The sequence below is a fragment of the Oryzias latipes genome, chromosome 9 (genome assembly GCF_053564925.1).
Source record: "Oryzias latipes strain Hd-rR chromosome 9, Olatipes_Hd-rR_3.1".
In the NCBI taxonomy this organism is placed as follows: domain Eukaryota; kingdom Metazoa; phylum Chordata; class Actinopteri; order Beloniformes; family Adrianichthyidae; genus Oryzias; species Oryzias latipes.
Genome location: NC_136245.1, coordinates 13470407 through 13484849, shown reverse-complemented (window position 1 = coordinate 13484849; position 14443 = coordinate 13470407). Strand labels below are relative to the sequence as shown.

General features: G+C 39.8%; 1 protein-coding gene across 1 annotated transcript; it reads right to left on the bottom strand.

Annotated features, from left to right (window-relative positions):
* Positions 1-392: 392 nt before the first annotated feature.
* prkab1b (protein kinase, AMP-activated, beta 1 non-catalytic subunit, b) lies at positions 393-14094 on the bottom strand. Its single transcript, XM_004072551.5, has 7 exons — positions 13427-14094; positions 12014-12183; positions 11839-11932; positions 11631-11745; positions 8407-8540; positions 8264-8332; positions 393-647 (listed from the first exon to the last, which is right to left on the bottom strand). The coding sequence occupies exons 1-7, from the start codon at positions 13562-13564 to the stop codon at positions 570-572; spliced, it is 798 nt and encodes a 265-aa protein (XP_004072599.1). The 5' UTR covers positions 13565-14094; the 3' UTR covers positions 393-569.
* Positions 14095-14443: the final 349 nt, after the last annotated feature.

The following is a 14443-nucleotide window of genomic DNA, read 5'->3' as shown; positions in this document are numbered from 1 at the left end:
TTAGGTGCCGCTGTTTGAAATTAATGTGTAGCAACATTTTTTAACCTTTACAAAAAAAAATCTTTGAATAGCCAGATGTTTGCTGCAAAAAACTGCAATTGTCAATTACAGTGGTGATGTAAACGCTGGAAGAGACTGGTGGGAAAGAAACATTTGAAAAATTGAATCCTTTCTTGTCAGCAGCTTTGCAAAGACATTCATTTCTATCAAATTTAAAAGATTTAACAATTTTAACATTTTATTGAAGATGCAGTGGACTTAAAAAAGTATATCCCCAATGGTAAAATTGACTGTTCTTTTAAAATCACATTTGAATTGTTCCGATTTCCAACCAGCTTGACTTCTTTTCACAAATTTGGACAAATAAGACTGGGAAGAAAAAGGGAAAAACGTTTTTGTGATTAAGAATTATTTATTGACAAGTATGACTTAAAATAGTTTGTATGAAAAACAGTCTTGCAAGTGTCTAAAATCAGGCATACAAGTTAGTCCAGTTTCAATAAAAGAAAATCAACAGCTGTTCATTTCAACCCTTTTCAAAATAAAAGGCTGAGTGGTGCCACTGAAGTCTATATTGGCTTGTAAAGGAGAGTGGTCACATACTTCTTCTTGTATCGGTGAGTTGCGCTGAGAACCATCACGCCATCCTGAAACAAACATAGCAACATGAGAGCTGCATTTAAGCCTGGTCTGAAAAAACAACAAAAGCATGAATTGATAGTCTGTTGATTGTATCAAGATAAGCACCTTTGAGTTCCTACTTCACTTATATATATATAAAAAAAAACACACATTTAACTACTTGACATTAGTAGTTTAAAAATATTCCCACATTCATCGCAGCAAAGGGCATGCACATGATGCCACAGGTTGATTGGTGCCATTTTGGCTGGATGTCTTATGAAGAGTTGAAGGGAACTCTAAAAAATATGGTTAATTCCTCTAAAGCTGCTGGATGTCGTGGTACTTGTGATGATAAAATGGAGTCAGCCAAAACTGTGGGTCCTAAGAGGCAAAAAACAGTGAATTCAAACTATTAAATGCAAAAGCCGGCATACTGAAATCTGTGGATCTGCAGTAAATGCTCATCAGCAGAAAGTGGGTCAGGTTATCAGCTGATTGTGTGAATCTTCAAAGCATTCACACAATCATTGAGATTCTCCTGCTGCTTTTTGTACGTTTTTCAGCTATTTCAGCAATCTTGGTCTCAAAACCTTCAGCTCGTTCAGGGCATTAGTGCTTGTAATCTTGGTAGTCATAAACTATACAGTATTTAAAATATTTGGAAAAATTTGCCCCATAGGAAATGAAAGAAAAATTCTTCAAATCCTTCAAAAATGTGCACTTGAAACGTATAAACTTCTGCTTACTTTTAGCTATCGACACCATTCAAACTTTAAAATCTTGAGGGAAGATTGATCAATTTACATGTATTCAGCTTTTCAAAATAACTTGTGTTTTTTATGCAAATATAGTTTACAGTTTGTGCAAATTTTAGGTCATTTCAAATACCCGACTGTTCAAAATCTGCCTGCTGCTTCTCACACCAAATCATGTTTTTCACTTGGGATTGTGAGAACATACTTAAACCTATAGACATGAAACTTTCACACGTTGTAGACCAAAGCATTGTGATTTTCACAATGGTTAGGATAAGTGAAACAGTTTTGAAGATATGAACATTTGTTTGGAGGTTGTGAAAGTCACAACTCATCCAGAGTGTCACAAAACAGGCAGATGGCTGGTTCCGATTGAAGTTTGTTACCTCAGCTAAAAATCCACAAAGCTAAATCAGGGTCAGGCAGGCAGGTATGGAAGCATACTGTATGTGTCTCATATTTGTGGTGCAGCGGTAAAGCGGTCGACCTCTGATCGGAAGAATGCAGATTCATTTCCCGTCGAAGTGTCCCTGGGCAAGACACTGAACCCCACCTTACCTCTGATGGAATGTGGCGCCAGTGTTGGCAGGGGAGCCGCCACCAGCGTGTGGATTGGTTTGTGACTGTAAAGCGCTTTGGGCCTTTGAGGAAGGTAGAAAGCGCTATACAAGTAAACACCATTTACCGGAAATGCTTTTTAATTTTTACAATAAAGCTGCATTCATTGACTCAAAAATAAAATTAAAAATCAGTTCGCCAAATGGCCTTTACTTTTTATTCTTCATTTAATTAAAATGATAAAGAAAATGGTATTTAACATTTCATTTTCAAAAAGTTCTCTTGTAAATGTGTAGCAAAATTGAATAAGAAATATCTAATATGACAATTAAAATGGATTAACAGAAATGCTTTTTCATTTTGGCACTGGAAAAAAGAGGGACGACGCAATAATATAAGAGTGGGGACCAAGAGGTTGGGAAATTTTGTCAGAAGCTATAGATTGCTTAAGCTTACAATGTGGAATAAAGTTTTATTCAAAAAAAGCACATGAGCAAGCAGCCGCTGTGACTGGAAGTAGCGGAAGTGCTAGGTCCAGTAGCTGCTCCCCAAATCCCTCTGCCGCCCCATTCGAAAGCGAGTCATGTGACGGCTTCATGGCGACTGTTCACGCGCCTGCCCCTGAAGGAGAATGGACGTTTTAACTGGGCTTTAACTTAAAGAAAAAAACAGACAAAAGGTCGGATAATATAAACACATGATTTATTTTGATGTCTATATTCATTGCTGTCAAATTATTTCCTCCATCCATCTTCTAACCCGCTTAATCCCTGCAGGGGTTACGGGAGTCTTGCTGTCACAGGCAACATACTGTGAAACTTTTCGTAACTCCAACTGGGAAGGTAATCCCAACAAGAATTGTGCACATATGTGAGAACGCCAGGTCGTTTGCTGGTAGGGCCAACAATGCAGAAGAAGAGTGAGCACGGATTTCTTCGCCCCACCTACCTCCTGGAACTGCTGACCGGAATTGAATTATGCAACACTTTTCATGCAGCGGATGTGAAATCAAAAATGCAATCCCCTTTTTGCATAATCGCTTTAATTATGTCACAAAATTAGCGGTCTTAAGGTAAAAAAATGAAAAAGCATTTTGGAGGATTGATTTTTTTTTTTGAGTCAATTGATGCAGTTACATTGTGGAAATGAAAGAGCCTTTCTGTTAATCCATTTTAATTGTCAGATTAGATATTTCTAATTGAATTTTACTATACATTTACTAGAGAACTTTTTGAAAATGAAATGTCAAATACCATTTTCTTTAGCATTTTTATTAAGTGACAGAATAAGCGGTGTTGAAGAAGAAGAAAATAATCTATTTGATGTTTCATTTTATTTTTGAGTCAATGAACGCAGCTTTATTGCAAAAATGAAAAAAGCATGGGAGTATATACTTTTATTTCGAAATGAGACAAATTTGCTTCCATTTTACTTGCTTCTTTATATACACGAATATTGTGTGTTGTAATTACGACTGCAAGCGGAACCGGCACGCACCACCATATAAGGACATGGAAGTGCTGAAGGCTGTTTATGCTTTTTGTCTGTGCTGAATTGCTTATCGAACAGAAAAGAAACATCTGTCCTTCACACCTGGAACTGTTGGTCTCTTAATCTTGTGCTTGTACGGATAGACACAGAGCTATTGTAGGACTTGATTCACACATGTTATTCCGTTGGATAGTAAAACTGCCTGCCGTGGGGTTTTGAGCTCAGATCAGAAGCAGAGCACTTTTTTGCAGATCAACCTGGCTCTCCCATTGCAAAGGTTTGAAACTTTATGCAGTGTGTGATTTTTTTCTTTTCCCACAGCTCATTAGGTTTTTAGTGTCCTTAACCATCTGAACCTAAGAAGGCCTTACGCCAACAGACAGATGGACGGAGAGACAGATAGATAGGATAGATTAAGCTTACAATGTGGAATAAAGTTTTATTCCAAAAAGCGCATGATCAAGCGGCCGCTGTGACTGGAAGTAGCAGAAGTGCTAGGTGCAGTAGCTGCTACAGACAGGTAGGTTGATCTTTTGTTCATGTTTTTAAAGGAAGGCTCAAAACCTACCTTTTAAATCTTGCTTTTAATTGAAATTTAGGAATTTATTGGATATTTTTATTTTCCCTTTTTTTCAATTTGATATGTATATGTGTATATAGCTATTTTTTAAATCAATCTATTTATTCATTTTAATGTATTTACTCACTTTTACCATTTTATATGTCTACTAAGGTTTATTTCTGTACTTATTTTCCTTTTAATTTATTTTATCTTTTATTTTACTCCTTTGACATTTTAGCTGTAATTCCAGTTTTCCTCCACATCGCTGCAACGGGATCTCTCAGGTCTGGCTCTTTGTCTAGATCTGGGGGATCCTGTCTGTGGTAGTGGACTCTGTGAACCTGGGTTGGGTGTCACCGAGGTGGACATGTCCTCAAAACTTAGTTTCCTCAACCTCAGTACAAAGCCAGGTTTTTTTACATTGCATCTTTTTGTCTTTTATCACAGCGAGTGAGTATATGTGTGTGTGTGTGTGGGGTGGGGGGTTTGGCATTGTGCCGGTTTTTAATTACATATTTGTTTGTCTTGTCCTTTGTTTTTAAATTTCATCTTGTAAAACACGTTGTATGCCTTGTGTTTTAAAGGTGCTATACAAATAAACTTTGATTTGATTTGATCTTTTGATGCTTGTCATCTCAAAAGTAGCTGGCATGCCAAAAAAGTGTGGGCATCCCTGAACTAATCTAATGCAGCTGTGGACTCTGTGGCGGTTTATGATATGGGCGATATGGGCCGTTGCTCAGGGTGGAATTTTCCAAGGGGCCGACGAGGGAAAATAATCATTCAGTTTTTCATTTCTATATTTTAGAAATGCTACAATGAAGGAGGCAGGGTGACGGAATAAGAAATACTTTGAGTTTTTATTTTGAAATGCATAACGTTTTACATCGCACCAGGGTGATCATCCTCTCCCCTCCCCACACTCATGGTGCAAAAAAAGAAGAAGTAAGAACAACAGGATGAAATAACTAAGGGTGAAACAACATAAAACAGCCACATAAAAGGGCACATGGGCAAAAGAAAAACCTGTGCTCAACCCCCTTTCGACCAGAGCAGGCAAAGGGATTGTATCCCACAATTCCCTGCTTTACCAGCTCCGACAGCAGACCCAGCGTGCACGTGACCGCCCCTACCATATGAATAGCTAAGCACGTCCATCATTGTCATCTGAAGGTTTCATTTTAAATGTTACACTGAGCCCTCTGCTGCACGACACTGAAACATGCGCCCACACTAGAGGGCTGCATTGGGATCGGGTCCCGCGGGACCCAACCCAAATCTCGCGGGATTGGGCGGTTTGGATTGTGCTGCGGGCGGGAGCGGGCGGCAAAAAATAAACCCCGCGGGATCAGTGCTGGCATGAATATCTCATGAATATATATTAGCGGATTACGTTAGGCTGTGTGGCTGTTGGATTCTTATGTACTGAAGCTCCGTGAAGGCACCAGGTAGAGACGCCCAATGGGCTCTGTCATGTAACCTGATGTTGGGGGTGCGCCCCGCCCCGCCTCTTACTAAGAGTGCGCTTCAGGCCGTCTGTCTGCGCGCGCACACACGGACACTTTTAACCGAACAGGATTTGTGAAAATATATTTAATATTTAAGTTGCACATTACACAAGAGGAATGCATCAAAAGATGAGGCTGGAGGAGGGACATGAATCTCTTTAGTAATATCAATAAAAATACGTGTTTTTTTCCTGCGGGACGGGGGACGATACAAAATCAATGCATCTCTATTACTGTGCGGGACTGAATTCTCTGAGTTTTGCGGGTGCGGGCGGGAGTGGACATACATATTGCGGGAGCGGGCGGGAGTGTAACGCATACGTTGCGGGAGCGGGCGGGATTGGTCAAAAATTCAGCGGGCGCGGGCGGGAGCGGGATGAAGAAAATAGTCCCGCGCAGGGCTCTAGCCCACACCTCTTTGCGTCACTCTTTGGAACACAAGTCCAAAAATTCGAGAGGGGTCGCAATTCCCGGTGGCTGAGTAAATCACACACAAACACAGGTAATTGGAAGTCTTTTTCAGGCTATCATCTCTAGCTCAAACTACCTTCATATCAAATTACGGACAGCATTCACCATGAATGTATTTGTAAAACCCAATTCCAATCTATCAATCATACTAAGAAGTATTGGCTATTAGCCAAGCTGATGTGCTAAGCGGTAGTTGGTGTCAGAATATGCTAACTTGTTTGTTTTCGTGAGCACAATAAAATGAAAAGGACAAAACCATCCGGTGCTCAATTTAGAAAAAATAAGAAAGAAGACCAAGAGAAACTTTTTACTGGCATTACTTAAACCTAAGACAACTTTATTAAACATGCACAATAATATTTGAAGAGTAGTTAGGCTAAGGCTTTTGTTAGCCAAAACTTTTAGTTAATCCAAACTGAATTTGTGCAATAAATTCAGCTAATTAAATACAATTTTATATTCACTCATATCTAACCAATCACTAAACTCGTGCTTTTATTAAAATAGCTTAATACGACATGATGATTTGCTTTCAAATTATTTAGATATTTGTAATTACATATATTCAGTACTATGTCTCTTATTCTCAGTATTATTAGAATTATTTTGTGGTGGTTCCTCAGCTTGTTGCCAGAAATTGCATTTTTTTAAACAGTTTTAATCCCCTCTACTTTGTTATATGTGTCTAAATATTTTGTAAGAATGTTCTGTTTTTCCTTTCATATTAGATGCACTTCTAAAATATTTTGAAGCACCTGCTACCGTCCAAGACGAAAATGATGTCCCACAGCCATCTACCTCAGTCTGTCACTCAAAGAGACTGAAACCACTTCAGAACCCGTTTTGGAAGATCAGGATGCAGAGCCAAACATTTCCAAAGACACTGAAGGCCCATTTGCATCTGATCCACAACAGCAAGAAACATCAGCTTTGCACATCATGTAAGTTACTAGTGCAGTATAAATAAAATAAATAAAATTGAAAGTAGATATAGTATATATTTACATTGTCAGTCACAGTGTGAACATAATTTCATAAAATGTATGACAATCCATACTGCCTCAACAAATTCCGCAAACACTAATTTATTCACAATGTATGTGCCTTTTTTAGGATTACAAACACACAAAAAATCTCCATCCATTATGGGGGTTCAGTTGATGAAAAACTGCCCACTGACCAAGCTAACTGGCCCTCATCTATGATTGACAGGAATCGAACAGATCTGGTTTGCACATTTTTTTCCCCCAAGAATGATAACGATGGAAGAAGCTGTCATCACCAGTACTTAAAAAACATTAAGTTAATGGAGAAGAGGTGAAAAGAACATGGTTGGTGTATTCGGTGCTGCAAACTCTTTTCCAAAAAGAAAATTAGTTTAACAAACCCTGGATTCAATGACTGGAAGCATGCCAGTTCTTTGATCACCTCACATGACAATAGCCCAGATCCTATCCACTGCATAAAAACTTGGAAAGAATTAGCTATAAGGATAAAAATAAAAAGCATTCATGCTAGCACTATCGCAGGTAATGCATCTTTTCTAGTTTTTTTTGTTTACATTTCTGATTGCTGGATTTTTTTTTTTTTTGCAGCATGAAAGTTAGCTGACCACACATCTAGTTATTTTTCACCTGTTAAATAATTTAATCTAAAGCCAGCAACATTAAAAATCTGACAGGTGAGAGTAGGGTTAAGGTGCTGTGTGTTTGTGTGCAATTGAGTGTTATTGGATGATACGCTTCACCCCTCTCAATGCAAGTTCCTTGTTCACTGTTTATCACTGGCATCACAAGTGATGCTCGTCTATCGCAAACTTGGCGTCAATAATTCTTCTCCTACCTGACCTTTCCTCAGACAAAGAGGTTAGAATGAGAACAACATTGAATTACTTTGGAAAATTTAGAGCATAAAGAAGCATAAACACTAATCAAAGCCATGGCTCCTGAAAGCCTTCAAATTCTGTACTGTGTGGTGTGACTGTGTAAATATCAGCAGGTAGGATTACCGATTTCCACAGCTCTGTCAACATTGATTTTGGCAGAAAATATAGGTCAATCTGTCGAGTTAAATGAACATTTTTGAAGTAAACGGTCCTGGCTTTGTCTTTTAAGTGGTCTACTTCTCCAGATAGAGTGAGATCAGAGTAATTTTGAGATATCTTGATAAGTTTAATGCTGGGGCACTTCAACTACACTACAGCTACCCCACTAATAGGGTGAGGTAAACAAAGTTACATAAGTGCACACACTTTATAGCTCAGAGTAAAAAAAGGAAAGTATTTTCTCTCTAACCTTGATAGAAAGGGCGTACAGGTGGTTGAGCATGACGTGGTTGGGTTCTGGAAGCAGCGTTGGATCACACTGATGAGAGATTAAGAAAGTTCTTACAGGATTTGCTTCATGGAAAGATGAACAAGCATGCAAGCTTAACCTACAGAGATCCCCGTGTCCTTGTTGAGCAGCACCTGGAGCAGGTGAGGGGGCAGGATGGGGGGCTGTTTGAGTTTGTCCTCTGGCTTCATCACATATGCGTTTTGTTGGTAGGGGCCTGGTGGGGAGCTTGATAGGTCTGAAACAACAAAAACAACAATATAATTATTTTAGAAAATCTGAACACTGACAATGACACCGACACCATCCCAACCATCACCTGTTCCTACTGCTACCGTCAGAACGGCGGTACAGAACACACAAAGCTCGCACCAATAGACTAAAAAAAAGTTTTTTTCCCAGAGCTGTCAACGTCCTGAACAAAATGTGAACCTCAAAATAAAAACACTGTGACATCTGTATACCAATCATGTGCAATATCTAATAGTCCGGAAGTACAATAAAAGTTACGTGCAATACATATATTTAAGTTGTATCAATGTATATATCCATAGTTCCACATAGTTCAACACAAAGGATCAATGACCAAAACTCCAATCATCACCTGATCTATTGTAAAAGCGTTCCCAGTGGTCTTTTAATTATGATTATGCTGTTTTTAGCCAAAATAAAAAAAAACTTGTGTTGTTTACTGGGACATAGGTTCTGCAGAGCGGTGGGTGGTTGTGGGAGGGACTGTTGGCACTAAGTAACCCCGCCCCCTTCACCTCCCCATAGCTGAGAACTCTCTGTTTACACGCTCTCCTGCCTGCTGCTATTGAATTTCCCTATGGGGATTAACAAAGTTTATCTTAATCTTAATATTAGTTTGCAGCCCCTCACATCCCTAAACTAACATTACCGGAGCAACAAAAATAGCGAACAAATGTTGAAGCTATCAAGCCATACAGTTTTGAGCCAGATGCCATTACAGATAAGGAAAACAGAGACATAGACAGATTTCGTCGTCTACAAGTGGATACATCAGTATGGAGCGGATCAGGGAGTTTCCGGCACGCCCAGTGTATTTTCTACATCACAAACACAGTCTTTTTCAAAATGCATTTTTTTCTTCTGCTCCTGATTCACAATAATTAAAATAAAGAAATACAATTTTATGCTTAATTTTCTTTATATATGTCCTCAATCATCAGAAAAATGTCACAAAAACATGTTCACCAAAAACAGGATTTTCATGGGAGTAGGCCATTAACTTTGGTGTTATAACTTCGTGCTTAACTCTAAGAAAATCAAATTCTAAAAATTAATACCAGATACTATCATGCATTTACGTCGACATGAGAAAACAGTTTTTCAATAAAGACCCAATTGGAATGAAAAGTCTTAGGGAAAACTATTGCAGTTAAATCCGCAGCTGCTGGAATACGCACAGGGTTAAACAGGCAAGAAAGACAGGATGTTTGAGTCAGTGGAAACACTTATAAGCACGTTCATTTTAAAACTGTATTAGATGGTAAATGGCGTATACTTATATAGCGCCTTTCTTCCTACAAGGACAAAGTGCTTTACAGTCACAGACCCATTCACCCAGTCACACACACATTCACACACTGGTGGCGGCTCCGCTGCCAAACACAGGCGCCCGCCTACCACCAGAGGCAAGGTGGGGTTCAGTGTCTTGCCCAAGGACACTTCGACTCATGGGCATGCAAGGCGGGAATCGAACCTGTAATATTACGATCATGGGTCGACCGCCCATGATGCACCACGGCCACCCCACATGATGATTTGATGAAGCATATATTCCGTAAATCTGGACAGAATTTGCTCAGAAATTAACTTCATGGTTCCACTTGTAATTCTAAGTGAGAATTGTTGGTAGAAGAGCAGAAAAGTCAACAAATGCTCCAGAGTGTCCCATTCACATTACTGGATTTTTAAATCGGGGGCGGACTTAAAAAAAAAAATGTTAAACCAAATGGGGTTTTAATTACGTTTTTGTTCTACCTTAAAGATTTCTCAAATCATCAATCAAATCATCAAAGGTATGCTGTAGTTTTTTTCAGTGCGTTTACCTGCATGTCGCAGTCCCAATGCACATTTGTTTCAGGAGGAAGCTGCATGCTGACAACGCTTTCAAGCAAAAAATGTGGTATCAGTCTTTGTCCCAAAGACCAAAATAGTCATGACATCAACCAGCCAATACATTTCATGTCCCTGGTTGCTGGCACGAATTTAAGGGAGAACAAGGTGGGAATAGTGGCTGTGAAGTTTTGCAGGTGGAAATATTTCAGAGGTTTGAGACATTTTGCGGGTTAGAAACAAACAATGAAAGGAGAAGAGCCAAGCAGAACGAGACAAGTGTTCTCGAGTGCCCATCGTCACAGATGATGACAAAAATTTGAACAAAGGGTAGACTGAAATGCAAACGCCGCCTCCAGGTAGACTAAATCAGGAGGGAGTCAGCTTGGAAATGTCAGATTAGTGATGTGGCCCTGTTTATGCAACTGGACAGAAACTAGTCTTTGGAATGATACTAAGCATTTCTATGAGAACTACAGCATTTCTAAATGAAATGAGTTTTTCTGAAAGGTTTCTATTCAGTTTTTCGTAATGGAAATGCAGAAAACTGCTAAAATGTTGCCAGTATTTGTTTTTTTAAAAGTTGTGTATTGCTTTGTCGTTGGTCAAACTTTGAACACGCTTGTGATGTGCTCATGTGTGTTCAAATGAAGAAAAGATTTTTTGGGAGGGTCCACAATTATTTATTTTATTATTTATTTTAATCAATTTAATTTTGAAACCTCTTTTAGGAATAGCAGTACAAAAGCGCTTGAGACATTGGCTGCATTTTAATGTGAAAAGCTGCTTTTAACATTGTAGTTTGCAATAGTTACAGTTTCCTATAGTTTTCTCATATATACTCATTCTCATATATTTTCATTTTAAGCAAACAAGAAAAAAAGGTCCTTTTTGTGATTTTCACAATAAAAAAATTAAATTTTATACTTTAATTTGGCTTTTTGAGTTATGTTCAGTGTGTTAAAACAGTTTGGCAAACTGAGAAAACAAACAAACTGTAAGGTCACACAGCCGTGGTTATGCCAGAAAATGATACCAAAAAAGAAGCTCTTTTTAAGGTTAATGTATAAAGGTAAAAGAAAATAATCAAAATCAGCCAATTATATCCTGGAGTCCTAAAAGTTAACATACTTCAAAAACAAGACCATTTGTAAAAATAGTAAACATTTTCTGCCTTAAAAAAACTGCTTACAATCATTATTAAAAAAAAGTTTGCGAACATGTTGATTAATGTGGGTGCCCTCACCAGACATGTCGGCTGAATCCTCAGAGTCTATCCTGAGGGCATCGAAGACCTCAAAGTCAGTTCTCTTCACCTGTATGACATTGTTCACTGATCCAGTTTTAGATGTAGCCACAGCCTACAGGTCAGCAAAAACAGAAACAATTCTCAACATACAGTACATGTTTTCACACCAAGAAAAAAAAGGGCACTTCTTAACTCCTCCACTCACCCCAGCCGGATCCAAAGTCCACTGACCATCCACGCAGAACTTGTACTGGTGATCTCCCTCCGGCAGGTCAACGATCGCCACAAAGTTTTTCTGGCTGCATTTGAAAAACAATTACGTTTAACTCCAAGGTTCATTCATAAGGCTTCCTCTAATTTTGCTTTTTGGGGAGTCAGACCTTCTATTCAGGGGGATCTTGGTGGCCCAATTGTTGAAAGATCCAGAAACAAAGACTTCCTTGGCTGCCCCGGCCCATCTGAACACAGTCGGTCTGGCATGCGTTGGACTTTTGCTGTCACAGTCCAAGTCCTCCTGCCACGCCAGGAACTCCTGCATCTCCTGTGGGGCCTGAGAAGAACCGGATTTGAAACACAAACTTTCTTTACCAGCTGACGAAACAGATGTGAGACTAAGGGGAAGATAATGCATTTATTAAGCCAATGAGACCCTACACAAAATCAAATGAAACTGCTTGGTCCTGAAAGTCAGTGATGCTGGACCTGGAATAATAAATGTTTGTTTTACTCTGTTTAAATTTGCAGAACCTATCATTAATGTAAATCCTGTTTTTGGTGTTTTTTAACATGTTCTTGTGGCATTTTTCTGGTGATTGGGGACATATATAAAGACAATTAAGAATAAAACTGTATTCTGTATATTTTATTCAAATTGTTGTGAATCAGGAGCAGATGTAAAAATGCCATCTCAAAGAGCTCAAAGATGTGACATAGAAGCTACTACAGGAAGCCACAAGCTACCTGCTCTGATCCATTCTGATGCAAGCACTAGCAGACGACTAGATATGCAAGTGCTCTAAATGACACCGGGTTTTTTTCTCTAAAACAGCATAATCATAATTGAAAGACCTCTAGGAACACTTTTACAAAAGATAAAGAGAGGTTTGGAGTGAGGGGTCAAAAGAAAGTAATGTTTGTGAAAAGAGATGATTCACTGCACATCAAATTCAAAGTAAGCAGGTAAAAGAAGCATTTATATCCATGAGTGGCTGAAATGAGCTCCTTTCGTAGGGTGGCTGGGCCTCCTTAGAGATAGGGTGAAGAGCTCGGTTGGAGGTGAGCCGCTGCCCTCCACATGGAGAGGATCCAGATGAGGTGGCTTAAGTTGGGGATCTGGTCCGGATGGGAGGTGTTCTGGGCATGTCTCACTGGGTGGAGGCCACGGGGAAGACCCAGGACACACTGAAGAGGCTACATATCTCAGATAGTCTGGGATCGTCTCAGGGTCCCTCAGGAGTGGGAGGAAGTGGCCAAGGAGAACGAAGTTTGGGCATCTTTGCTTAGCCCCTGTGCTATCCTCCAAGGCACGTTAACGTTGGGAGTGGGGTCATCTGGAACCCAGGTCCCTGAACTTTTCCTTCAGTTAATTTTTAAAATCTTTACTGGTGTAAATGGCAGACATGGAATCCTGTCGTCATGGGAGGGATAACACGTCAATGCAAGATAGCACGAGGGGTTTAAACTGCTGCCCCTGCGACCCAGCCAGTCCGGATAACCGGAAGAAGATGGATTGATTAAATGTTTGTTTTGTTTAATAATTGCACGATATTAGTGGCTTAAATTCCTTCCCACACCTTGGCATCTTCCCTCTGGAAGAGGTCTGCATCCTCGCTGCTATCCATCATGATGTTGGGTCGCGTCTCCTTCCCTCCGGGCTGTCCATCTCGGTATAACCGTTCCCCGCTGGACCTGTCGCTGCTGCTGTTGCCCATCCTCCGTCCTTTACCGGGTGGTTCTCTGTCAATCCAACCAGGAGTTTAAACAAAAATCGCGCGGAAATCCTGTTTACGACTAATGTAACCGTTGGACTGCAAAGGGAAATGGCTCATGAAAAAAACGAACTTTTCTCGAGTAAATAAAAAGTCGTATGCTAATGTTCGGTTGTCTACATCAGCCTGAGGTCCAAAGGTCTGCAGGTCCCGATCGACGACCTTCCTGTTGTTCCAGGCTGAACTACATGAGTTTGGTCTGGAATAGTTGAAAACAACAACAATTAAGTCCTAAGCGCGAGACTGTTCCTGTGCGCACGCGACGGCTCAGCAGTAACGTAACCTAGTTTAGAGCGCGGGTTTTTCCTCCTTCCCTCTGGTTGTTTGCCGTTTCATCCCGTTTCTCATCGTTTATTAGGCGTGTTTGAGATTTGAGATGAACCAGCGCCTCGCCTGGATGATCGTTGGCGAGACTAGGTGGCTGCAGCAGGCGGAGGCGGGGAAAGGCGAACGCGGAACTGCAGCGAGACTGCACGAGAACAGGAAGTTGGAGTTAAAAAAAAAACTTTATTAACCATACATGGAACAACAATTTCAATGCAATTTTCTTTATTTCAAGCACAAATGTACTGAGCTCGTGTCCTGACATTAAAAAAATAAAATTTTTCTTGTTCCCACAAATTAATATCTTGTTCGCACGAAATAATATTCCGTTCCCACAATATAATATTCCGCTCCCACGAAATACCATTTTGTTCCATCGAAATAATTAATTCGTGCGAACGAAAGAATTAATTTGTGCGAACGGAATAGCTGTTCACGTCATAAGTAATTCATAAACACGGATATGCTCTCCATCCGGCCGCAAAAGCCGCTTTCAGC